Source organism: Brassica rapa, chromosome A04, assembly GCF_000309985.2.
Source record: "Brassica rapa cultivar Chiifu-401-42 chromosome A04, CAAS_Brap_v3.01, whole genome shotgun sequence".
In the NCBI taxonomy this organism is placed as follows: Eukaryota; Viridiplantae; Streptophyta; class Magnoliopsida; order Brassicales; family Brassicaceae; genus Brassica; species Brassica rapa.
Genome location: NC_024798.2, coordinates 10,563,958 through 10,590,233, shown reverse-complemented (window position 1 = coordinate 10,590,233; position 26,276 = coordinate 10,563,958). Strand labels below are relative to the sequence as shown.

General features: G+C 33.5%; 3 protein-coding genes and 1 long non-coding RNA gene across 4 annotated transcripts; 2 read left to right on the top strand and 2 right to left on the bottom strand.

The window, feature by feature from the left end:
• Positions 1-13,736: 13,736 nt before the first annotated feature.
• LOC117133497 lies at positions 13,737-14,927 on the bottom strand. The gene is made up of 6 exons (XR_004457347.1): positions 14,814-14,927; positions 14,625-14,695; positions 14,325-14,495; positions 14,117-14,222; positions 13,917-14,013; positions 13,737-13,826 (listed from the first exon to the last, which is right to left on the bottom strand). It is a non-coding gene; the product is annotated as an uncharacterized LOC117133497 (long non-coding RNA).
• Positions 13,971-23,384, top strand: LOC117133476. The gene is made up of 2 exons (XM_033289789.1): positions 13,971-21,767; positions 22,120-23,384. The coding sequence occupies exon 1, from the start codon at positions 14,019-14,021 to the stop codon at positions 15,999-16,001; it is 1,983 nt and encodes a 660-aa protein (XP_033145680.1). The 5' UTR covers positions 13,971-14,018; the 3' UTR covers positions 16,002-21,767; positions 22,120-23,384.
• LOC117133344 lies at positions 19,123-20,022 on the top strand. Its single transcript, XM_033289346.1, has one exon. The coding sequence runs from the start codon at positions 19,123-19,125 to the stop codon at positions 20,020-20,022; it is 900 nt and encodes a 299-aa protein (XP_033145237.1).
• LOC103864032 (uncharacterized protein At3g27210) lies at positions 22,559-25,976 on the bottom strand. The gene is made up of 5 exons (XM_033289345.1): positions 25,844-25,976; positions 25,092-25,214; positions 24,432-24,515; positions 23,501-24,181; positions 22,559-22,765 (listed from the first exon to the last, which is right to left on the bottom strand). Exons 1-4 carry the CDS (start codon positions 25,974-25,976, stop codon positions 23,796-23,798), a joined length of 726 nt encoding a protein of 241 aa, XP_033145236.1. The 3' UTR covers positions 22,559-22,765; positions 23,501-23,795.
• Between the last annotated feature and the right edge of the window lie 300 nt (positions 25,977-26,276).

Genomic DNA, 26,276 nt, shown 5'->3' with positions numbered 1-26,276 from the left:
AAAAATCAAATTAGTTGAAAGTTATAATTTTAATAAAATTTGTTTTGAAGATTTATGATAAAAAAAAAATTTTAAAAAAATTATTTCAATTTATATATGTGTATATCTTTATATATGTGTGTATAGAAATGTTTAAAAATTCTAATAAATAGTTAGTTTAAAGTTTTTATAAAGCAAATTATGGTACTGTTTGTGAATTTTAATTAATATATAAAATATGTATATATTTTCATTTATAATATTTTCATTTTAAAATTTTAAAACAATTTTGAAAATAATTTTATTTTTATTTTTCCACCCGCAACCGTCTGCAACCGTAAATGCTAGCTGAAACCAGCTTTTGATTTTAAGAGGTTCGGAGCGGTTTGGAGCGATTTGTAGCGGTTTGTATGATTGTTTCAAAACGCTGTCAACCACTACCAACCACAAAAGCTGCGTTTGTGGGTCATAGCGGGAAACCAGTCAGGCCCTTACTTGGTCTTCATAAACCTGTAGAAACATCAACTGTTTGTTTTGACTATCAACTTTGTAGGACAAACTAATCATAATAATTCAACTGCTATTTGAGCAACATCATGTATATGATACACCCCTCGGCGAACTTTTATACATGTATAAAAAATCCCCAATTTTTCATAATGGAAACTCACAAACTGGTGCAGCGTATCAACGGTAACTCAGCTCAAATTTAGGGATTTAGGTTAAATCTCTAGAGACATGACGTTTTGAATTGATGAATTGAATCAAAATCGATGCAAGGCTCTCGTATTTATGACAGAATCAAATCAATGCAAAGCTTTAGAAAAAATCTAGTTTATTATCTTCTAAAACTGAATATCAAAGTCAACTTACAAGTTACAACACTTTATATAGGTCTTATGAGATGGTTTATAATATCCTAACTCTCTTAAAAATAGGAAATCTAATAAAAGGAAATCAACAAAAGAAAATGAAACCTAAAAAAAGTTGACATATGAAAATAGTTCCCTCGTGGTGAAGGTATCATGATGCTGCATCAGGTCCTTCAGGGTTAGAAGGATTCAACCTTGAATCAGGGACCGGATCCGGTGTAACAAAACGTGAAAGATAGTGGACATTGAAGAGATCCGAGGTGGTGATCTTTTCTGGAAGTTGTAGGCGATACGCATTGTCATTAATTCGCTCCAAGACTGTGAGAGGACCTATCTTCTTTGCCTTGAGTTTGTTGTAAGCATGAGCCGGCATTGAATCTTTAGTGAAAAATGCCAAAACTTGATCACCTGCTTCGAAGATAACACGATGGCAACGAGAATCAAACGTAGCTATGTATTTTGACGAGGACGACTCGAGATTGGTGATAACCTGCACATGAACCTTATGAATGTTGTCAACAAAATCATCAGCAACACCATGTGCCGTGGAGCAAGGCAAACCCGCCGAACCATCAAGCACGGTCACTGTCTGTGACAATGTCTATGGTTTCCTCACCGGGGTTGGTTATTTCTTCATCATAGATTACCTCTACGTCATTGCCAGCAGTATCAAGTAGACTACCCTTGCGATTTCTCTTTGGACAATTGGACTGGCGGTGACTGACCTCGCCGCAAGCAAAACAACGAAGTCAAGATTTCCTAGGACGTGTAATGTCCGTAAAAGGCACGAGGCAGTCTCAGTTTGCTGCGGTAGTGCCGTATCAGTGGGGTTTGCATTTTGTTGCAGAGATGGACGGGTTGAGTGAGATGCAGACCAAGAAAAATTGCTTCTGGTTTGCGTTTAAATGGTGAGAGCTTGCTGGTGAGCTTCTGATAACGTTAACGGATTAGACAAGTTGATAATGTGCTGTATTTCTTGACAAAGACCGGCAGTGAATCGAGCAACCAATTGTCGTTCAGAATTCTGAAGATCAACCCGTGTAAGAAGCAAAAACAAAACGGTGGAATATTCAGCAAAAGAGCGAGTTCGCTGACAAATATTATGTAGATGTTGGAACATGAGCTGATCGTAGTTGTATGGTAAGAATGTCTTCTTGAGCTTCGACTTCAATTTTTTCCAAGCGAGAATTTTTGGTTTGCCGAGACGAGCTCGAGTTGTCTTCAATTGTGTCTATCATGCTGCTGCTCTTCCGCGAAAATGCATTGTCAGAACCGGTGCACAACGCTCCATCTGTGTCCTTTTGAACTCCAGAATCTCTTCTACTGTGACTATCCAATCGAGTAATTCTTCAGCTGATGAATTACCATGAAACTCTGGTATCTCTGTTTTGAAACCTGCTTGCTAGTGAAAACCATCATTAATTTCTTGACCATTATCACGTGCAAGTGCACGGTTACTATGGAGAGGGGCGAAGGGATTATCATCAACTGCTGCAAACTGGTTTGCTTCGTCGTCTTCATCATCTTTGTTCTTGTCTTGTTGTTCAACGTTGTCGCGAACTGGTGATGGTGGTCGTTGAACATTAAGAGCTTGAATGGCGGTGGTGATCGTTGCCATCTGGGCTTGAAGCTCAGCAATGGCGTCGCGTGTGATTTCTGCTTTAGTGTGTAACGGTGTTCGACGAGTTCTTGCCATCAGGTATGATAAACAAGAAATGTAGCAGAACTCTGATACCAACCTGGCGCAGCGTATCAATGCTAACTCAGTTCAAATCTAAGGGTTTAGGTTAAATCTCTAGAGACCTTACTTCTTGAATCGATGAATTGAATCAAAATCGATGCAAGGCTCTTGTATTATGTCATCAAATCAATGCAAGACTTTAGATAAAACTCTAATTTATTATTTTCCAAAAATTGAATATCAAAGCCAATTTACAACACATTATATAGGTCTTAAGAGACGATTTATAATAACCTAACTCCCTTGAAAATAGGAAATCTAATAAAAGAAAATCAACAAAATAAAATGAAACCTAAAAAATGCCGACATATGAAAATAGTTCCTTGGCAGTGAAGGTATCATGATGCTGCATCACAAATATTATTTGGTTTTCTGCTAAATCACTTTGAAAAACGAAACAGATATGATTCATCACTAATATATTCATTCAGTATGTATAATTCATCAAACAAGAAGTCATATACACAACCCTTAGACCAATCTAACGAATCCCTAAACCCTCAAATAATATATGTATATATTTGAACAAATTACTATGAGTTTATACAATAACAACTGTGAACAAATTTCTATATCCAATTTAAAAACTTTAATGACTGATATATAATCCCTACACTCCAAATTTTAACCAAATATCTAAATATAATGAAATATTATATATTTCCTTCCTAACCAAAATTCATGACTGAGAATCATGCACCTATAATGACAATCCAACGAAATTTGGCATCCCCCCTATATTGACTCCAAGATTTAACGAAATTTGTAACAACTGACAAACAATAAAATAACTAAAATCGGTATATTTTCATATTTACTTAACCCAAATACAAACAAACAAAATATAGTTCGTTTTTAAATCACAGCTATAAACGAATATAATGCTTTGAAATCACCCATAGTGCAACATATATTCCAAATTTTCATTAACAATAAATTTTAAAAAATCTTAACTCAGTTCGTTTACAAAATTTATAATCATCTAGGTATATTCCATCGATTATACCTTTGACAAAGATATTCTATTTTTTGTTTTGAAACAATTCTACTATATATACATCACAACTAACAACTTTCTCAACCAAAATGAAAGCAACAAAGAAAATATCATATCTTTCAAAATTGAAACCTTACAAATAAAATTAAACAAAGTCAACTATAGGTGTAGATATTATAAATTTGAAAATTAAATAAGATGCCCACATACAACAAGAAAAAAAATCTTACAACTAAGTCCTTTATTTTAATAATTTATTTACTACATCATTGATTGGAAATATTTATATAATTATACTTGTAATGCTTAACAAGTTAATAAGTTATTATTTTTACTTTTAAAATTATCAAAAATTCCTTAAAGTGTGATTTTTTTCAAAATTATTAAAATAATCCGAAAAGGATAATCGAACTGAACTTAAAATTTTATCGAATTCCTAACATTTTTATCCATACCAAACCAAGAAGCAACATAATCAAACTGAAACCAAATATGTATTCATAAATAACTCTACAGACAATTCATATATCTCTTAAACTGAAAAACTGACTCACACAACTAAACCGGAACCAAATGAAAAAAAACTGGAACTACACCGAACACTGAACGTTAATGTGAATTTACATTTTTTATCTTATAATTGGCATAAAATTAATATTATGAAATGATTTATTTTTTTATTTGTACATAATATTATATTATTAATTTTATAATTTGATGCAATTTGATGTAATATATAAAATGTTACCTCCCTTTAATACAAGCGATATAGTTAATATTCATAAATATTAATAATGGTCAATATATGAATATCGTTTTGGTTAGATAAGCATCAGAATTGTAATTAATTAATTTAAATTAATTTTAAGAATATTTAAGTAAAAAAAATACAAAAAGGAAGTACTTCATTTACTGTAAATGCAATAACCAAATATGTAAATAAAAGAAAGTACTAAAAATATTGTTATTCATATTAAAAAAAAAATTATTTATATTGTTATTCATGTTTTCAAACAGTACCAAAAGGTACTTCAACTTTAATAGAGTAATTCTTTAGTATAGACCTAAAAAGTTTTTGTCGTAAATATAGACTTTAAAAATAAAAATGACCAAAATAGACTTAAATGTTTTGTCAAAAGAAGTAAATATACACTTATACACCTATGATTAATTAATCTAGACATTTGGGTTTGGAGTTAAGGGGTGGGGTGGGGTTTAGGGCTTAGGATTTAGAATTTAGGAGTGGGATTTTGGGGATAGGATTTAAAATTTTAAAAATTAAAAAAAAATTAAAATTTTCAAAATTAAAAATGCTATTTTGGTCACTTTAGTTTTTGGGGTCTATTTTTGTGATAAAAAACTTACAAAATATATATATTTAAGAGAATTTCCCATTTTAATAATATAGATATATGGTAGCAGAAACACATTTCATTTGTTATAATTTATATAATTAATGCTAAGCCAAAACATATAAAAACACTACAACGAACATGCATCATATATTTATTGCAAACTAATAACACATTTTTTAAGTTTTTGTCATAAAAATAGTTCTCAAGAAAAAATATAACCAAAATAGCTCTTTTTTACTTTAAATTTTTAATATTTATTTTTTAAAATTTTAAACCCTCCCTCCCCCAAAAAAAAACTCATACTTTAACTCTAACTCTAAGTCTAGTTTTTATTTTTTAATAAAATTTATTTTGATCATTTTCTTCGTTGAGTGTTAACTTTGTGAAAATAAACTAAAAATAACTATCACAGAAAATTTCTCTAAATAATAGTATGATCTAAATTTATATGCTATAAATTCAAATTTTTATAAAGAGATAATTCACACTTTTAAAACGCGGCTCAAATTTTTTTTTTTTATCATCGCCATATCATTTGAAATAGACGAATAATGGATATTCCACTTTATCAAACAAGTAAGTCCCACTTGCTCTGATTCGTGATACATGTTGCCTAAGACAAAAGCGTCCAAAAGTAAAGAAACTTTTTTATTTACTTTGTCGTGTTTTGTCAGCACTAGCTGCCAAATTTTTTTTTTTTTTTTGTAATTTCATCGATGTTATTAATAAATAAAAACGTGACATTAATCTTATAATATAGAGAATTTGCACTACACGACCTGAAAAGCTAGGTTGCACGGAAGCTTCTTCGGACGTTCACCGAAATCGGAATCGAAACCTTATGAAAGCTTGTGGAATCTAGCTTCCAAAACGCTTCTAAAATATTTTTTTTTTAAATCCGTCTGAAGCTTACGATTCTGGTTTGGAATCACGCTTCCGTTTTAAAAAAATGCAATGTATATCATAAAATTTAAAACTATAATTTTAATCTATATAAAATAAAAAATTTAATAGTAATGAATATTGAGTTAGAAATATACAAATATTAAAACTAATACTATAAATTATCTTTATGCATTGAGACTTTTTATTAAAGATATATCACATATTGAAATATATTGCATCCATTATTTATGAAGTATTAAAAATAATTAATATAATATTTTTTGTAAACTTAATTTATGTGTATTTTTACAGTTTTAATATAAAATCATTTCAAAATATTATAAATGAATAAATGATTTATTTCAAATTTAAATCATATAATTTGTAGTCCTAATTGTTTTTAAAATTATATATATATATATATATATCTTATATATTAAAACAGAAGTCATGACTTATTTTCATGTGTGATTTTTTTTTAGTTTGGACCGTTCCAAGAAAATATCATATTTTACATAAATTCATTATTATATCTTTTAATATCTTTATCTTTTTATTTGAAATACAAATGAATATATTTAAAATGTTCTAACAAAATCTTCTTAGAATTTTTTTTAAATTTACTTTCGAAAATTGTTAGTTTTAATTTAAATTATCATAAAATAATTAGAAATTAAAATTCAATATAGTTTTGGTTTATAAACGAAAATTTAAATAAAATAAAATTAATTAATTTCAAAAATACATTTACTAATATTTTTAAAGATTTTGTTAGAAATAAATATTTATTTCTATTTTAATTTTTTCAAATTTGTTTTGAATAAAATAAAAATCATGATTTTTGATGAGTGATATTTTTATTTGGACCATCATTTAAATTTTCTATTAAATGTATATCACTAATGCTAATATATATATATATAATATTTTTAACTACTTTAATCATAACTAGATTTTCACCCGCACAACCGTGCGGGTATATATTTTCACATTGATATATATAGATATTTGTTTTACATAATTACTATATATTTTTAATGTTACTTACATATTTAAATGTTTGTATAATTATGTTAAATATAATAATTGTATAGTTTTCATGTTGTAAATTAAAATCATCACATATATATGTTGCTTATTATATATTTGTCCTATTGAATTTGCGTTTGATCACGAAACTAAATTTTTTAATGCATGAAACAACATATATGAAAACAATTTTGTATTTAATTTATTATAATCATGATCTGTAATTCAAATCGCTAGATTTTTTTAGTAATTTTTAATGCTTATTAATTTTATATAATAAATTACTGTATATTAAAAAATTTAAGATAAGATAAATTTTTATACATGTATTATATAGTTTACTAAAATTAACCCGTTCAACCAACATATTATATTTTTAGCATAAATATTTTATATTTATGAAAATAAAATATGTTAACATATAAATTTAAAATAATTTTATCATATATTGTTCAATATAACGTTTTTATTTTAAAATGATAGATATTATTATAAAATTGATAAAATAGGATATAATTTTATTCTATTAGTAAAATTTTATTACTAATTACAAAATTAGTTGAAAATATTTATATTCAATTTATGACAATTAAGATCTTATTATAATCTTTTTCAAGAGATTTGTTAGAATTTTAATATTTTTTTTAAAAATAAAAGATATAAAAGATATTATGATAAAAGTAGTTAAAAATATTGTATATATTAGCATTAGTGATATACATTTAATAGAGAATTTAAATGATGGTCCAAATAAAAATATCACTCATCAAAAAATCATGATTTTTATTTTTATTAGAAAACAAATTTGAAAAAATTAAAATAGAAATAAATATTTATTTCTAAAAAAATCTTTTAAAATTATTAGTAAATGTATTTTTGAAATTAATTAGTTTCATTTTATTTAAATTTTTGTTTATAAACCAAAACTATATTCAATTTTAATTTCTAATTATATTATATGATAATTTAAATTAAAACTAACTAATTTTCAACAGTAAATTTAAAAAGATTCTAAGAAGATTTTAAAAAGATTTTGTTCGAACATTTTAAATATATTCATTTGTATTTCAAATAAAAAGATAAAGATATTAAAAATATAATAATGAACTTATGTAAAATATGATATTTTTTAAAAATGGTCCAAACTAAAAAAATCACACATGAAAAGAAGTCATGACTTCTGTTTTAATATATAAGATATCTTTTATATCTTTTAATTTTTTTAAAAAAAATTAAAATTCTAACAAATTTCTTGAAAAAGATTATAATAAGATCTTAATTGTCATAAATTGAATATAAATATTTTTAACTAATTTTGTAATTAGTAATGAAATGTTACTAAAAGAATAAAATTATATCATATTTTATCAATTTTATAATAATATCTATCATTTTAAAAAAAAAAACGTTATATTGAACAAAATATGATAAAATTATTTTAAATTGATAAGTTAACATATTTTATTTTCATAAATATAAAATATTTATGCTAAAAACATAATATGTTGGTAGAACGGGTTAATATTAGTAAACTATATAATACATGTATAAAAATTTAACTTATCTTAAACTTTTTAATATACATTAATTTATTATATAAAATTAATAAACATTAAAAATTACTAAAAAAATCTAGCGATTTGAACTACGGATCATGATTATAATAAATTAAATACAAAATTGTTTTCGTATATGTTGTTTCATGCATTAAAAACTTTATTTTAGTAATCAAACGCAAATTCAATAGGACAAATATATAATAACCAATATATATATGTGATGATTTTAATTTACGGCATGAAAACTATAAAATTATTATATTTGACATAATTATACAAACATTTAAATATGTGAGTAACATTAAAAATATATAATAATTGTGTAAAATAAATAAATAAATATATATATATATATATATGTGAAAATATATACCCGCACGGTTGTGCGGATGGAAATCTAGTATTCTATTAAAAGGGAAACAGTCTTGAAAAATCTACTTATACAAGGTTGTTTGGACTATTTCATAAGAGTTAATAATTTCATGGTCCTACTTAAATTTCTCCTAACTATATCTTTCATATATTTTTCTGATTTTCTTTAGATATTATAAGTGTGTCACTCCTATATTTATGGTAACTACTATATTACCTTCTATAAATTTCACCCCTTGATTATAAATTTCTCCATTTAGTTATTGATATCCATATACGATTTACTAACCAACATTTTTTTGATGCAATAATATATAAACTCGTGGGTCCATAAACTAATCTATTATGTATGTGACCATATATATATATATTATATAATATTTATTTTAGTTCTTAAATTAATATCTATATAAAACAAATGGTATGGTGCATATCACCATTAAATAATACATGCCATTTGAATTAAAATAATCTGTAATACATGTATTTTTAAAAAATGAGTTAATGAAGTATGATAAATAATTATCACAAAAACATGTTTTACTATAGAACCGATCAAACTTAGTAGTATATTATATTATTTTCATTTCATAAAAACGATACTAACATATAAGTACTGAACAAATTTGAAAAAATGCATATGAAAGTAAGTTAAAAATTATCCTCGGGCCAACCTTTTTTTTTTTATAACATCTTAACTTTATTGATATCAAATCAATGTAACATATTACATGAAATAGAAATTACATCAAACATGTTGTTAATAAGAACTTTTAATAGAGACAGCAGTAACACGATGCTTCCTAACGCATTCGTAGGATAGGCTGATTCGCTAGCTTTCTTCCACTTCGTTCTTGGTCTTGTAAGATCTTTCTTATGGCTCTCAGTTCTTATGAGTAAATGCCTTTTTCTCTAAGAAGATCGTTGGACGCGATCCATCCGTTACATCGCAATCCGTTCCAAACACTCCCGCTGCAGGAGATAACATGCTTTGTTGTAACTATCCATGGCATAGAAATTCTTTCGTTTTGAAACCAATAACACCAAACATTGGACGTATCTCCATCTCTTTTTTTATCATCATTCACGACGTTCCATTCCAAAGTCTCCCACTCTATATTATCACCATAGATTTCACCGAAATGAACTATAATATCATCTGACTTGGGAAATAACTTATCTTTGAAAGTAGTCTTTTTTGGATTGAACCCCTCTTGGCGTACTCAAGACTCGCTGGGCCCATACTCTTCCAAGTATCAATTACCTCCATTGACCATTGACAGTTTATAATGTGGAAAACATTGGTGTTAACCACTATCCAACTTTGTATAACGTACGGCCAACCATAAACCACAAGGTTTTGATAACGATAATGGAGTGACGCCATGAATTTCACAATGATGAAACTCTTGTAGGAATCAATCCACCAAAACTACTCCGCCTCAGGGTGGGCAATCATCACCGCCTTCACCGCAAGAAGTTTCACTCTGGAATTACTGAGATCTTTCCACATTTCTATCCCACAAAATGTAAGACTCAACTTTGTAATCCCTGGATCCCAAATCCATTGATGAAAACCAAATCTCAATTGAAAACAAAAAGTTTCAAGAGTTACATAATGGAAACCGCATACAGAGAGTGAAAGCGGGAAGACATCTACAGAATAATCCAAGGGTTGTTGTTGGATCAAGGACACACAAAAACTCACATTTGGAGAGACAAGAACAATGATGATTGGAATAAGAGACAATAGATTCATCACTTAGTATTACTGAAAACTAAAATGAAACAAGGAAAACAAAACTAAAGGAAGAGTACAGCCGACGTCGGAGTCGACGCCGGCCGGAAAGCACAAGATCTAAAGGTTGTGTTGATCGCACAAAAAATCGCCAAAGAGAAGACGGTTATTTTATTTTTGGGCGTCTTTTTTTCCCTCGGGCCAACTTATTTAATGGAGTTTTTACTATAATTCAGATACAGCCACTTAAACTTGGAAAATTAAAAAATACAAATAATTTTGAAAATATTGCTCCATATTCTCTTTCTTTGTTTTTATAAAAAAATAAGTTGACTTAATTTTTACTTATGAAGCACAATTACTAAAATCTAAAATAATGATTAGTATTTTTTTTTGGCAACAAATAATGTTTAGTATAAAAGATGCTCAAATACAAGTCCACTTATGTAATTCAATTTAAATAACAAAATAAATTTACAAATATAATTAGGTCCAGAATTAATATTTATACTATTTGAGTTTCAAGCTTGCAGGTTTCTGCGGGTTATTCAATCATATATTATATACTAAACACATTGAGATGGGTATAAACTCTTCACTAGGTTTGGAATACCTAAGTTAAACAAGATTTTTCTCTTTTGAAAAAGTATCAACCCCGTGCTTCAAAGCTTGATTCAAAAGTTTGAATTTAGTTTTAAAAAATATCATCCAATTTATATGGAATTTTATCGGGTCAACCAATATTGGATAGCAGGTTAATGATAGTTTTTACGTTTTTACCGACTTTTATCAGATTTTTATATATAAGGTTTTAACAAAATTCAGACCAGATTTATATGAATCACCTAATTTACTTCTGAGACTGTAGGTTTGGTTCGGGTATGAAAACACTGCTAAAACTATTAAAAATTCTACAATATATATACTATTAGATTAGCCCAAAATCTGCCAACTAAATTTTTTGTCTCATCAACTCAACAAATATAACTCTTAAAAATACACACAAAATGCAACGATGACGTTGTAACATAAGAATACACATATAAAATCTAAAATAAACTTTTTGATAAATTATATAATTTTAAACTAAAATTCTTTTACTTTTTTGATATAATAACACTTTATAACTTAATAATATACTTCAAAACATCAAAACCAAAATAATAATTCATATCAAACAATATTCTTAATCGGAAAAAAACCCGCGCTTTTGAAGCGCGGGTCAAAATCTAGTATATATTTATATATGGATATACACTTTCAACACGTACCCGCTTCCTAATATTTTAAAAATCTCGCTTTTACGCTTCCTTGCACTTACGCTTCCGCTTCCACGTACCCCCTTCCGTTTCCAACTTTCCACTTTCCATGTAACATAGCTAAAAAGTAATGTTAATTAGGTATATGGAAATCTAATGTACAACTTTCATAAATCTCAAATCTTATATATTAAAACAGAAGTCACAACTTTGATTCATGTGTGATTTTTTAAAAAATGGACCTATGAACCTATTCTTAGAAAATTATGTTACATTTAATTTCTAATCTTATCATTTAAATTTTTGGGACTATCAAAGTAAAGTCACGGGTTAGTTTCACCTTAAGTCTCCCCATTATTAACCGATCTTTCTTTATTGTGTGATGACTTTACTTTGCTAAATATAAATCAATGACTTGTGTCTTTAGATTCTGTTACTAAAAGAATATATTAATTTCATAAATGACCATACGTTTTCAATTCACTATGACCACGTTCGACCATACTTCATATTCTACTGACAGAGGTTTAGTAACAGTAATCATGCTCGACTCATATTTGAGTTATTGCTCTTTGAATTTTTTGTTAAACTTGGGTTAACCCTATTTGAATGAATGTTCTCTTTGTATTATATGATTCCTTTGATGTACTAAAACACAGACATATTTGAGATGAAGTTGAGTATATTAAAAAAAATCAAAAATCAAATACGGGTGTATATATTTAACAGTGACACTATTGTTCAAAATTTAAAAATATATAATGGTATAATAATCCTATAATTTCGGGATTGTAACAATTTTTGTTAAACAATCATGATAATACCAAAGAAAATCTATTTAAATATTATGCAATATCATTCAAAAAAGAATATTATGCTTATCCACAATATATTGGTCGTAGATTTTTTTTAAAAATGGACCTAATAAACCTATTCTTAGAAAATCATGTTACATTTAATCTCTAATTTTATTATTTAAATTTTGGGCCTACCAAAATTTTTTATTAGACTATCAATAATTAGATTTAAACAATAAATGATCCATTAGATTTATATATAGTATAAATTAAATTAAATAGATATAATTTAATGTTGTAATACTATACCTATATGTTAATTATTTAAATCTTTGTCGATGTTAACTTTTAAAATTATAAAGATTTTTTTTAAATAACAAAAATTATATTATCTAACAATGATTAATCTTTAATACCTTAAACCAATGAAAACAAATTTTAAACTATATAGTTTATTTTAAAAATTAAACAAGAACTAAATGTTTAATTATTTACTCGATAATATAAATCTATGAAGTGAAAAGTTTAATTTTTAAAAAAAATTCTAAATTTGTGAAATGTTACAATATTTTTGAATATGACAATAAAACAATATTTTACTAATTTATATATATATATATAGTTACAATTTTAATAATGAAATAATAATCTGAAAATATATATATATATAAGGAGATACATATACATGTGAAAATTTGAAACCATATATTCAATAAAAAATATACCTTAAACTTATTATATTTTAAAAATTGATAGACACATATATATTATAATATATACCAATTTGGAATTGACAACAAAATATTTATATAAAAATAAATAAAAACAAAAATTCGCGCGGTTGCGCGGATCTAGATCTAGTATATCCTTACAACATAAGTGATGAATTAAAAATAACAAAAATGTCTCTTGGTTTTGTCAGAAAAACTTTACGAGTTCTTACCTCCTTCTGAAGTTGATTCCCAATTGACAGACATTATCTTATCAAAAAACGATCCGGGTACTGGTCAGATTTCTCTCCCAGGCACTATTCTCAAGGTGAGGCGCACTCGGAGGTCCAGCGGTCAATAGCTTGAAAGTGACCTTACACTTTCTTTCCACAGAAGGAAAGTTTCCACTGGTCTTTTCAAAGTTCCATCGTGGAAGCCCTATTCCTTATCTCGAAGTAGCATCCTCCGAGAAGTTCCTTCCATCCTCATACAAACCACAATCTCGATCCAGAATCATATCCACAAGCTGAAACCTGTTTCAAGATACACAACAGCGACGAAACAACTTCAGATCACTAACTACCCTACTTCCACAAAAGTTCTCACTCGCTCCTACAACTTACTTTCAAGTATCTTAAGCTTTAGAGCATCTCAACCATAGTTTACGGGTGCTAGGAGTCGACTCCTAACTCCTCCAGCAGCGGGGTTACTAACAATCCACTACAATGGCAATGAGATACTCAATGGCGGAAAAAGGAAAACAACAGATGAGTGCGGGACAAAACAACAAAGTTAAGAGAATCAAGGCCCCCAGCATTGATACCTCAGCGCTAATCAAAGACAATGCCCTCACTCTGATCGGACGGCTTACCAACCCGCATGAACAGAAGATGTGGGCCCTCATCCCAGCCCTCCCGCGTAAATGGAACCTGCAAGGTAGAGCAGTAGGCTCAGATCTGGGAAACAATCGCTTCCAGTTCAGGTTTGAAAGAGAAGAAGACATAAGACGAGTCCTAAACAACAGACCCTACCACTTTGCTTACTGGATGGTCATACTCCAGAGGTGGGAACCGGTGATATCCAACTCCTTTCCATCCATGATCCCTTTCTGGATCAGAATCAAAGGTCTCCCGCTCCACTATTGGCAAGATGACATGGTCTGCAGGGTAGGCCAGGAATTGGGAACCCTTGAGAACCATGAACTGACAAAGACAACAGCCAGGGTGCAAGTGTCAGTTGATGGACTGAAACCCCTGGTCAAGGAGCTGATTATCGAGTTCGATTCAGGGGAAGAGACATATGTCACACTGGAGTATGAGAGACTAGAGTACCACTGTTCACACTGCTTCTCGCTCTTGCACTCCAGAAGAAACTGCCCACAGAAACGTGATGAAGAAATCACCTGGAACCAAATATCCAAACAAGCATCAGAGGAGAACCGCTATGAGACAACAATTTCTAGCGCTCATCAATTGGAGAAGAGAGAACAGGAAAAGAGCAATGAGAAAGGAGAAACTGACCACTTTGTCTTCAAGGCAAGGGTTGATAGACATGGGAGGCCCTTTGGGGATAGAGTAAGCACACGCCAGACGGGTGCTCCCCCACCAGCACCCACTACGAACACAATGAATCCATCTAAGTCCAGCTGGGGCCAGAAGCCACTAGATGAGGAGCCTGAACAGCATTCTTCTCCCCAGTATACTCACAGTAGACAGATAAACTACAGAGAGGCAAGAAGAGGACGAGACCTTTTCTCTCAAAGGAGCCAAGGCCAATGGAGGGCCAAGCAGCCCATGGAACAGGGGGAGAAACCCACTCTCGAGGCCGAACAACAACAGCAAGTACCCCACAACACCAGAGCACCTGTCACATTACAGACAAACGTAAATGCGACGCAAATTCCATCAATGGAGGATGTAATGGAGGACTTACACGAGGCGACTAGACTGTACTTAAGTTGTCCTGATCCAGCAGAAGCAGTGGCTAGAAGGCAAAGAGTACTCCAGGGAGATGCTTTGGGTCAAACAGAAGAATGGGCAGCAGCTATCATTGAGGCGGAGACTCGCAAACATGCCATGATCCCACACTTCTTGAGGGATGAAAGTAACCCAAACACCCCTCCACCTAACCAGAACTTTCATCTGAATGAGGGTTTCTCCCGAGACCCCTCAACACCCCACAGCCCTCTGATCAGGGGAGGACACAATGGAGAAGGAGAAAATACGGGAATGAATCCTCATCACAGTGAAGTGGAAATAACGCCAAGCAGGTCAACTGAAGGGCCTACAAAGCTGAAGTCGATTGTTGTCAGTCCCTCTTTAGAGCCAGAGCAAGAAACCCGAGATCAACAAGAGCCTGTGGAACAATCACAAGAGGAGGAAACTCTTAAAGAATTCCAAAACAAAGTTAGAAGAAGGGTACGAAGACCAGCTAAAGCAAGAATGGCAGGAAGTAGCCCCAATATATTGAGGGGAACTAGCTCAAGGAAACGAAATATCTCACAGATCCAAAACTCACCAGCTAGAGGAGCAGGCCCTTCCAAGAAAGCCAACTCAGCAACTCATAAGAAGGCAAACAAGGACAAATCGGCTGGTATAGGACCGTCAAACTTGGCGAAGAGTAGGAACACGAACCCACCTATCAATCTCATCCCTGCAAGGACCAAGGGAAGCTCGGATTTTCGGGCCTCTCGACACCCGGCTCCTTAGTCGTAGCTAGCTGGAATTGTAATGGGTTGGGGAATCCCATTACAATCCAGCGCCTGAAGGAGATACACAGACGTAACTCTCCTGACATCTTCTTCCTCATGGAAACTAAAAAACCCCACTGATGTAGTTTTGGAGAAACTACAATGGCTTCACCCAGACCAGTACTATGTAGTGGCGCCCGAATCACCAGGAAGTGGAGGTCTCTTCCTCACCTGGAAACCTGACATAAACTTAACTGTGTTAAAGGCGTCGAAAAACTACTTAGACACTACAATTGTTCATAAAGGCATCAGCTTTCATGCTACATTCGTATATGGGGAACCGGATCATACCAAACGATGTGCAGTTTGGGATGAACTATCTACCCTACAGACCAATCAGGGGGAACCATGGTTCTTAACAGGCGACTTCAATGAGATTGTTGATAATAGCGAGAAGTGTGGAGGACCAGACAGAGCGGAGGGTACTTTTTGTGCCTTTAGATCTTTCTTATCTCACAATGATCTATTCGACCTAAAACATTCAGGCAGTTTCCTGTCATGGAGGGGTCAGAGATATACACACCTGGTCCAATGCAGACTTGATAGATCGATCAGCAACAGTGAGTGGATTGAACTCTTCCCCAGCTGCAGAAGCAACTATCTGAAATATGAGGGTTCAGATCATCGACCACTCATATCCTACCTGGATGCTACAAGGAGAAAAGGCAACAAACTGTTTAGGTACGACAGAAGACTCAAGGAAAATGCTGACGTGAAACAACTAATCAATGATGTGTGGCTGGGAGCACATAACCTCCAAGTTGAGGAAAGACTTAATTTATGCAGAAGGGCAATCTGCAGATGGAGTAGAAACCACCAGGCGAATAGTAGGAAGGCTCTCGATCTGCTCAAACTGCAACTAGAGGAAGCAATGTCGAACCCAATAGCGGACGAGATGTGGATCCATGACATTAACAAAAAGCTTCTCCTAGCTTATAAATCTGAAGAAGAGTTCTGGAAACAGAGAAGTAGACAGCTGTGGTTAATGCTTGGAGACTCAAATTCTGGTTATTTTCATGCTGTTACTAAAGGGAGAAAAGCTAGAAATAGATTGACAGTTATTGAAGATGAAAATGGCATACCTGTCTATGAAGAAAAGCAAATATCGGAGGTTATTTGTAAGTTCTACTCCACCCTCTTCACAGCTAGCAATATGGAAGAGGAGAATACAGTGGATGAAGCTCTTCAACCCTGTGTCACACAAGAACAGAATGAGAAACTCATTGGCATCCCTTCCTTCAGCGAAATTAAAAAGGCTACCTTTGCTATTCATCCTGACAAGGCCCCGGGACCAGATGGGTTCTCAGCTAGTTTTTTCCAGTCAAACTGGGAAACAGTAGGGGATGCTGTGACAAGAGAAATTCAACTGTTCTTCATCACAGGGTACCTGCCATCATCGATGAACAAAACTTTTGTCAGATTGATACCAAAGATCCAAACAGCATCCAAGGTGGAAGAGTATCGCCCTATAGCACTATGCAACGTCTTTTTCAAGATCATCTCTAATTTGCTTTCACTACGACTTAAACCAATGCTAAGCTCGATTATTTCTGAACATCAATCAGCGTTTATTCCGGCAAGGGCAATCTCAGACAATGTACTTATCACCCACGAGGTTCTACATTTCCTAAAGGCATCGAAGGCTGAGAAGAGATGTACTATGACTGTAAAAACCGACATGTCTAAAGCTTATGACAGAATAGAGTGGCACTTCATAGCTAAGGTCCTAAAGCGACTCGGGTTTCATGATATATGGACAAACTGGATTATGCAATGCGTTACTACGGTGACCTATTCATATCTAGTAAATGACACAAGCTATGGAGAAGTGCGACCTTTTAGAGGAATTCGACAGGGTGAATTAATGTCTCCTTACCTGTTCATCCTGTGTGGGGAGGTCCTGTCAGGTCTCTGTAAAAATGCAGCGAAGAATGAGTAGCTAGAGGATGCCCAAGAATCAATCATCTGCTTTTTGCAGATGATAACATGTTCTTCTGTCATTCCTCGGTCAAGAATTGCAACACTCTGGTGGAGATCCTCTCTAAGTACGGGAAGGCGTCTGGACAACAGATCAACAAGAGCAAATCATCGATCACCTTCTCATCCAAAACACCTTCCACAGTCAAAGAAGAAGCACAATCAATTCTCGGAATAAGGAAGGAAGGTGGGGTGGGAAAATATTTGGGCTTACCTGAACACTTCGGGAGAAGGAAAAAAGACCTCTTTACATCACTGGTGGATAGGATTCGTCAGACAGCTTTGAGTCTCTCCACTAGATTCTTGTCCAAAGCAGGTAAACTCACAATGCTGAAGTCTGTCCTCACAGCAACACCGACATATACCATGTCCTGCTTCCTGCTCCCTGTAAGTTTGTGCAAAAGGATACAATCAGTTTTGACGAGATTCTGGTGGGATGGACCGCAAGGAAAAAAGAAGATGTGCTGGGTAGCTTGGGATAAGCTTACTCAACCAAAGAGCAGTGGAGGCTTAGGTTTCAGAGACATACAATTATTCAATCAAGCTCTACTTGCCAAGATAGCTTGGAGAATAATGACTACCCCTAACTGTTTACTTGCACGAATCCTAGTGGGGAAGTACTGCCATAAACAAAGCTTCCTAAAAGTCTCAGCATCTAGCTCTTGCTCTCATGGCTGGAGGAGAATCATTGCGGGAAGAGACCTACTACTAGGCAATTTGGAAAAGGCCATAGGGAATGGGAACACTACAAATGTATGGAGAGACTCGTGGATTTCTCTCGACACTCAGATAAAACCCTATGGACCGGTTCCAGAAGAAGTACAAGATATAACGGTGGCTGACCTATTAACCTCGGATCTCGAATGGAATACAAAGCGAATCGAAGAAGTGTTACCTGGTCTGGCCACACAAATCCAATGCCTTCAACCAAGTAAGCGAGGAGTGGAAGACACAGTCGTCTGGCTCCCCTACCCTCCGGAGTCTACTCGACGAGATCAGGCTATAACTCTGTAGCAGCGAGACCCTTGGGTCAATCACCACAAACAAATGCAGGAGAATTTGACTGGGGAAAAGATGTCTGGAAGAGCATTTCCTCCCCTAAGATGAAGATGTTCTTGTGGTCCATTATACAAAATGCGCTTCCCATCGGTGAGAACCTTCAGAAACGAGGGATGGGATCAGAGGTAAATTGCGTCAGATGTAAAGAAAGAGAAACAAAAGCTCATATCTTTTTCACTTGCCCATACGCCAAAAAGGTGTGGAGCTGCATACCTCTAGCTAGAGCGGTTCACATAGCCGCTGACGAAAGCTTCACGACCGTGATCACAAAGTTCCGTGAAGCGATCTGTCTTCCCCCGTCAGGTATCACTGGTAACGTCCTCCCCTGGATCTGTTGGGCGATTTGGACATCAAGGAATGCTCTGGTTTTTGAGAATAGAACCTTCACCCCTGAAGAAACAGCAACAAAGGGTCTAGCATCAGCAAAGGAATGGAACTTGGCTCAACAAAAACCCACAGCACTTACCTCACATCAACAGCCTGAGACAGAGACGACATCAGCCCCGACGAGCCACCAACTTCGAACGACGGTTACATGTAACACAGATGCGGCGTGGGATAAAGACAGGAAGAAAGCTGGATTAGCATGGACTCTCTCTGGGTCCTCCCTTCCAATCACGATGAAAGGCACCCTTGTGAAGGATTTCATCGGATCACCTCTTGTGGCGGAAGCCCTGGCGGTGAGAGAAGCTCTATCAAAGGCAGTAGAACTCGAGATCTCCGATCTTAAAGTCTACACCGACTGCACAACGCTCCTTGGAGCAATCAACGGTTTATCGCAGAGAAAAGAGATTATTGGTATCGTTTCCGACATCAGATCAATCTCAACTGCTTTCGCCTCTATCTCTTTTTTTCATGTTCCAAGATCGAAAAACATTATCTGCGATCAGTTAGCTAAAGCGTCTCTCCATTTGTCTGTAATGAATATGGGCCAGGCCCATTAAACCTTTTTCAGCATTACTTAATATAATTTCAGTGACAAAAAAAAAAAAAAAAAAGAACAACATGAGAAGAATAGAAAACCTTAACTGTCTTCAAGAACCTGCAATTTCTTTCCATCTTTTTCGAATTGACTCACTGCCCTAAGTGAGACATCTCCATGGATCTCCTCCGCAGCTTCCATTCATTTGCTCAGCCCTCTTCCCCTTGAATAAGTTACCCAGTTTCATGGGGGTGGGGCTCTCTTCTCTTTCATCGTGTCTTCGTCTTCCGGTGCGTTTCCGTCCTCCTCCTGATCCACCGACGTGTTGGTCTCCTCTTGTGCCGCTTGAAGCTCTCACCGCTTGAACTGCCGGAACCACCAGATTCTCCCAACGCACTCACCAATCTCATGTTTTGTGTACTTTCCGACACACCCTTTAACCTGTTTCATAAACAACTTTCTCAAAATTCCATATTGGGAATTCCCTTTTCCGACTCCGGCGTCTTTGACCAGGGGTGGTGTTGTTCCCTTTGTGACCTGTGACCACTGATGGCCCAAGCTTTTTCTTTAAGGATTTGTATTCTGTAGTATCCTGATATTTGACATACGATCTTGTATTAATTTTCTTATTATTTTGTTTCGAACATGTATAGTTAGATATTTAAAAACTGATTTGTAATTTTACCCCATTTCTCTTAGCACTTTTGCAAATACTTTTTAAATTTTGCATGGATACCTAATTATTTTGTATATACACCCCAAATGACTCAATAATATATAATTTTCTCAAAAAATCAACAATTTTGATTAGAATTGCCGGTGCCACTAATCTAAACCCCAAAAAAATAAACTTTAGCCAATACAAATTTGACCAGCAAATGATTAAAAACTAACATTAAAATCGTACAAAACTTCTCTTCCTCGAAATAATTTTTTTGTCGTGTTATTCATCATAGCAAATCAGCAAGAATATATAACCAGAATAAAATTATTTAGAGCTGAAGTTTTCACATTTTTTATCATAAATAAAAGAGAAATTGCACCGTACACACAAGACATATACGCTAATTAGGTAAATGCACTATTTACATTATCGAGGATGTCAGGAGGTGTTAGTTTTACATTTCTAACCTTGCTCACTTCATACTCACATCAACCGGTTACCTACTGTTCTTGTAATATAATTTACTTCTTTAATTATTTATTTTTTATTACCCAATCCAACACGTTACCTTTTTTGTGTCAGGCACGTAGATTTTTTCGGTTATCGAAACTCGGTTATTGGCTTCGTAGTTGTGCATATCAAAAGTCTCTCACTTCATCCCCTTTTATATTAAGTTCTGTTGATCCATTGTTCTACTTCAATTCAACCATTTTAAATTAGATCCCAATTTTATACTTCAATTCAAAAATAAATTCAGATGGATGGAAGCAATGAACCTCCCTCTCCGCCCCCGTTTCCTCCTAGAATGTTTGCGCTAGGCGATGAACCTGTCGGCGTTACTCCTTACCACAAACCTACATGCATTCGGAAAATTCTCAACGCCCTCGAACCAGATGAAGCTCAGACTATCAGGGAGACCCAGTTCGGAAAGCTTGTCGAAATTGCAGACAAACCCTCGTTTTCTGGCCGGTTTGGTCGGTTCCTGTTATCCCCACAATTGAAGGTGGCGAAGAAGCACGAATTTCGGTTTCTATTTGCTGGCAAACCGGTTAGATTCTCACAATTGAAGGTGACGGACCGACAATACAGGTGGAGAAGACATGGTAAGCCATCCTCCTTTTCTCCAGAATTATCCATATTTATATTTGGATTTTGGCATACTAATATTAGCAACAATGCACTCCATAATAAATTGCTACGAATGTACTTAGCTTTTATTCATAAAGATTGCACACTATGTTTTGTTTGATCTGCCAAAGACGTTTGTTTCCCGTTTTGTTTGGATTTTAATTTGCTCATGTTAGCAACATACTTTTGCTCACTACCTTGCTATGAATTTTCTTAGCTTCTATTTATAAATATTGCTCTCATTATGTTTTGTTTGAACTCTACAAATTGCAACACATTTTCTTGTTTTTATTTTTTTTAACATTGCTATTCATGTAAATGTTTCAGATTCCAGTTACCGACAATCGTGAGGCTGAAGAAATCCGTGAGGGTGATGGGACCGATAATACAGGTGGAGAAGACATGGAAAGACATCCTCGTTAGTTTCAGAATCGTCCAAATTTATATTTGGATTTTGAAATACTAATATTAGCAACAATACACTCCACACTACCTACATTGCTACGACTGTACTTAGCTTCTATTCAGAAAGATTGCAGACACCATGTTTTGTTTGGACAGTCAATGATGTTTGTGTCCCTTTTTGTACTGATTTATCTATATATAATAACGAATCCTTGTTCTCCCTTATCAACTTCCTTTTTGTAGCGATGACACTCCATAGCTAACTTTAAATATACTCATCCAGTATTATTCTTAGCCGGCTACAAACGATTCAAAGATGTTAACTTAAATAATTGGCCACAATGACAATGGAGCAAACTAATATTTTAGTTAACTAGACAGCTTCTGTAACTAGTATTAATAAAATATCACGAAACAAGATTCTGTAACTACAAAGTCTACAATCAATACACAGAAACGGAGGAGTGGTATTGGTTTTGTTAACTAGACAGCTTTTTATGGTGAGAGTTTGCTTGTTGGCTTCCTTTTATAGACAAACCCCGTTAGCAGTTGAGAGTTGACGCTACACCTGCATAAAAAAGTGTTACACGGTCACTAAACGGTATAGCTTACAATACTTTATTTAACGCGCTAACATATCTAACAAATCTTCGACACCAATATTTGCTAACTAATTTAATATTTTAACACAGGACCAGTGCAAAGTTTCCTTTAGTTTGTTAATAACTTTTTTAGCATATGCAATAATCTTCCGATATACATGCTAAAAATTCTAGAATATCTATTTAACATTCTTTTTAGCGGTTATTACTTTTTAAAGCTGGTTACCTTAGATTTTTGTTTGCTAACCTAAACCCAAAAACATGCTAACTTTTTGCTAAATTTGCTTGATTTACCCAAAGGTAAGCCGTTGCCGGACGGTCTAATCGGTATTCCACCGAAAACATACCGGAGACAGGAAAACGCGACAGAGAGAATTTGGCTTCCACAATAGCTTGATTCAGCACAGACGAAATCAAAAACAACGCTTCAGAACATCAAACCCAGAACCAATCGAATCAAACAAATAAAAGCAAACGAAAGTCTCAAATCCTTGCATGCAAATCAAAAGCTTGAAGATGATTGAACCCTAACAGAGAGGGCAGGATGAAACAAATCGATCTAAGATTTTGATCCGATTGAAACCTTTCTAAAAGAGAAGCGAGGTTGATTCAGAGAAACTAAAAAAAAACAAATAAAAAAAAAACAAAACCAGACAAGACATTGCCGAAGACAAACCTAATATACGGGTTGAAAACCTCACCAGATTGATCAAGCATGGGAAATAACGCAATTCCCTCTCTCTCAAAAATAATAGAGGGAAGAAAGAGAGAGAGATCTATTGCTTTTCGCTAATTACTTTTTATATCATTTAGCTTATGACCTATTATCACCGGTTTTGTCGTGATCTCTTTTTTATAGACATAAGGTCAGTTTTGACATTTTCTCTATGTTGGATCCCCACAACTTTTGTGTCATAGGCATTTGCCTAATTTGCTACTTCTTATATGATATTGGGCTAATTCACTCTAAATAAAAAGGGATTCAAAATTTCAGTGTTATGTCATACGAATTTTTTTCTTCTTCTTCTTTCTCTTCTCCATTAAATTTCCCTTTAAAGCAGATAATCTAGGAAGACATCGATGATGGTTATTCATAGATTTATCCTTTTCAGAATCTTCAATGACATCGAGCTCACCAGAGTTATCACCAGATGATTTTTTACTTTCTTCACTTTGACTTTCTAATGATTCTTCAAAAATTACTTCTCGTTGTTCTCTTACACTCTCTCTGAAAAGCTCGGCTAGTTTCTTCCTTCGTGGTGCTGGAGCATATGAAAACGATGCTGCTCGAGGCTTCTCTTCTTCGAACAAAGGGTTGTGGAAACGAGGATGTTTATCTGAAAAACTACACTTTGGAGTGTTTCCACGTGAAGGAGTGAACTCTGCACAATCAACAGCTCAAATCTTAAGTTTACTGAAACTTATTAACGAAAATTATTTCGCTTATGTCCTTTCTCAAAAAAGGAAGAAGAAGTTATTTCGCTCAGCGTTACACAAATCTAATATGTTGTTGAGTTGTTCTAACATCTTTGACGTGAATTTTAAAGAAACCAAATTAATTATGTATTGATAAGGGAAAACTGGCATTTGAAATTCTAATACTATCAGAGACAAATGTGATAGTCAACGTACCTCCATTGACGCTGAAGAAATCATCTTCAGAATCGGATTGTAACCATTGATTTGTATCAAAGAAGGCTTCATCTTTACTACTTCCTGTTACATTAGAACAATTTACAAACTATCAAGACTTCTTAAGAAGAAAATGACATTTCAAGTGTAAGAAATCACGCTTTGAAACTCTCACCTTGGAACACAATTCTAACATCACTAAAAACACTCCATGTTCTCGAAGAAAAGAAATGGAATAGACCAAAAGACCAGGAACCCATCAAATTACAACTAGAAATTAACAATGACACCCAACTTCTATATATATAAAAAGTGTGTATTTCAAAAAAAATCTTAACCTTATTGAGGATTTGGATCATTATTTAAGCAGCCATTAGTGGAATAAATCTCTCTATTTTAACGGGAACCAAATCAATGATTGAACAAAACCATTTAAGAACATGACTTGATATTATGGACAAATTGAAAAAAACATATTCATGGAAACAAAATCAATGACAGACTGCTTTTTAAATAGAATTACTTGTATATTGCCTTACTAGAAACATGATATTTTCAAACTATTAACCGTATCAATTCAAAGAAATAAAAAGGTTGGTCTGTATCAATCACATCGAACACGGTCAAGTTATAAGGAAATGTTATCATGAAAATAAGTACCGAAGCTTCTCTTAGAAGAGGAAAACGACCAACGATATTTCATTTGAGTTACACTTGGCGAAATTTCACTTGGGGCTGTCGTTGGTGTAGCCGATGGAGTCAAATTCTCCTTTACTGGCGATTCTGCACATATAAAATCAACACATACGTCAAACCGAGTTTTGGTCAGTAAAGTAGAAAGATTATTCGAGAAACCATTATATACGATTTTATATGATAAAACTACGCCAATGGTTCATTTGCCAATGCATGTGTACAAACATTTCGTTTTCTCGTACGAAATGGTGTATATAGTATATACATGTAAATACACATAGGTGAACAACTAAATTGATACGGTTTGTAAAGCGTAAGATTCATGTTTATTATAGGTTTCCAACTTAAAATCAATTGGTGATTAGGGGATTGACCGTAACCTTTTATATATTACTTAATGTCTCTTAGAATTCTCGATGTGGGATATATATCCCTAATTCCTTTCTTCGAGATGATGGTTCTTATCAACCAGAAATCTCGGAACTTTAGGACATTTTTACTCGATCGAGTTTTAATATTAATTAGGAGTTTAGCGTATTTAGGATATGGGCTCTGATACCATGTTAGACCTAACTCTTTATATGTTCATTAAAATTTCCGATGTGGATAATATATCCCTAATATAAATCACATGGACGAATGATAAACAATGTAAATCAAACATGAAAAGGAAACATGCATCACGTAAAGATTTATCAGACGAGAGAAAGTAATACCAGAAGTTTTCTTAGCAGAGGAAGACGTAAAACTAGGTTTATCCTGAACATAACCGTTCTCCTCCGCCTTCTCCGGCGAATTATCCACCGGAATAAAGTAATTATCTTTCATGAGAGATTCGGGGATTGCCATAGTTAATGTTTCCATGAGATTCTTCTTCGAAGGACAAGAGTCTAATTTCTCTTTTTGGTCGAAAGTCTGAGTTCTTATAAGTCATAGAACTGACGCACGTTTTTTATTAAAACACGATCTTTTTAGAAGATTTGATTTGAGTATTGACGTTTGATATGTATTGCTTCGCACGCAGTCGAAGAATTTGGCCGGCTGATTATTATAACTTTACTCGGACATGCGTTGTACACTCGGCTCTTGCGGAGAGAGTGCGAGCTGTAATTATAATACTATATTGATGGAGCATGTCAGAACGATGTG

Coding starts and splice junctions, on each gene's coding strand:
- LOC103864032 (XM_033289345.1), bottom strand. CDS start 25,976: ATGGCAATCCCCGAATCTCTCATGAAAGATAATTACTTTATTCCGGTG. Junction 24,516..25,091: donor CTCTTCTAAGAGAAGCTTCG/GTACTTATTTTC, acceptor CTAATGTAACAG/GAAGTAGTAAAGATGAAGCC. Junction 24,182..24,431: donor TTTCTTCAGCGTCAATGGAG/GTACGTTGACTA, acceptor TTGATTGTGCAG/AGTTCACTCCTTCACGTGGA.
- LOC117133344 (XM_033289346.1), top strand. CDS start 19,123: ATGAAGATGTTCTTGTGGTCCATTATACAAAATGCGCTTCCCATCGGT.
- LOC117133476 (XM_033289789.1), top strand. CDS start 14,019: ATGGCAATGAGATACTCAATGGCGGAAAAAGGAAAACAACAGATGAGT.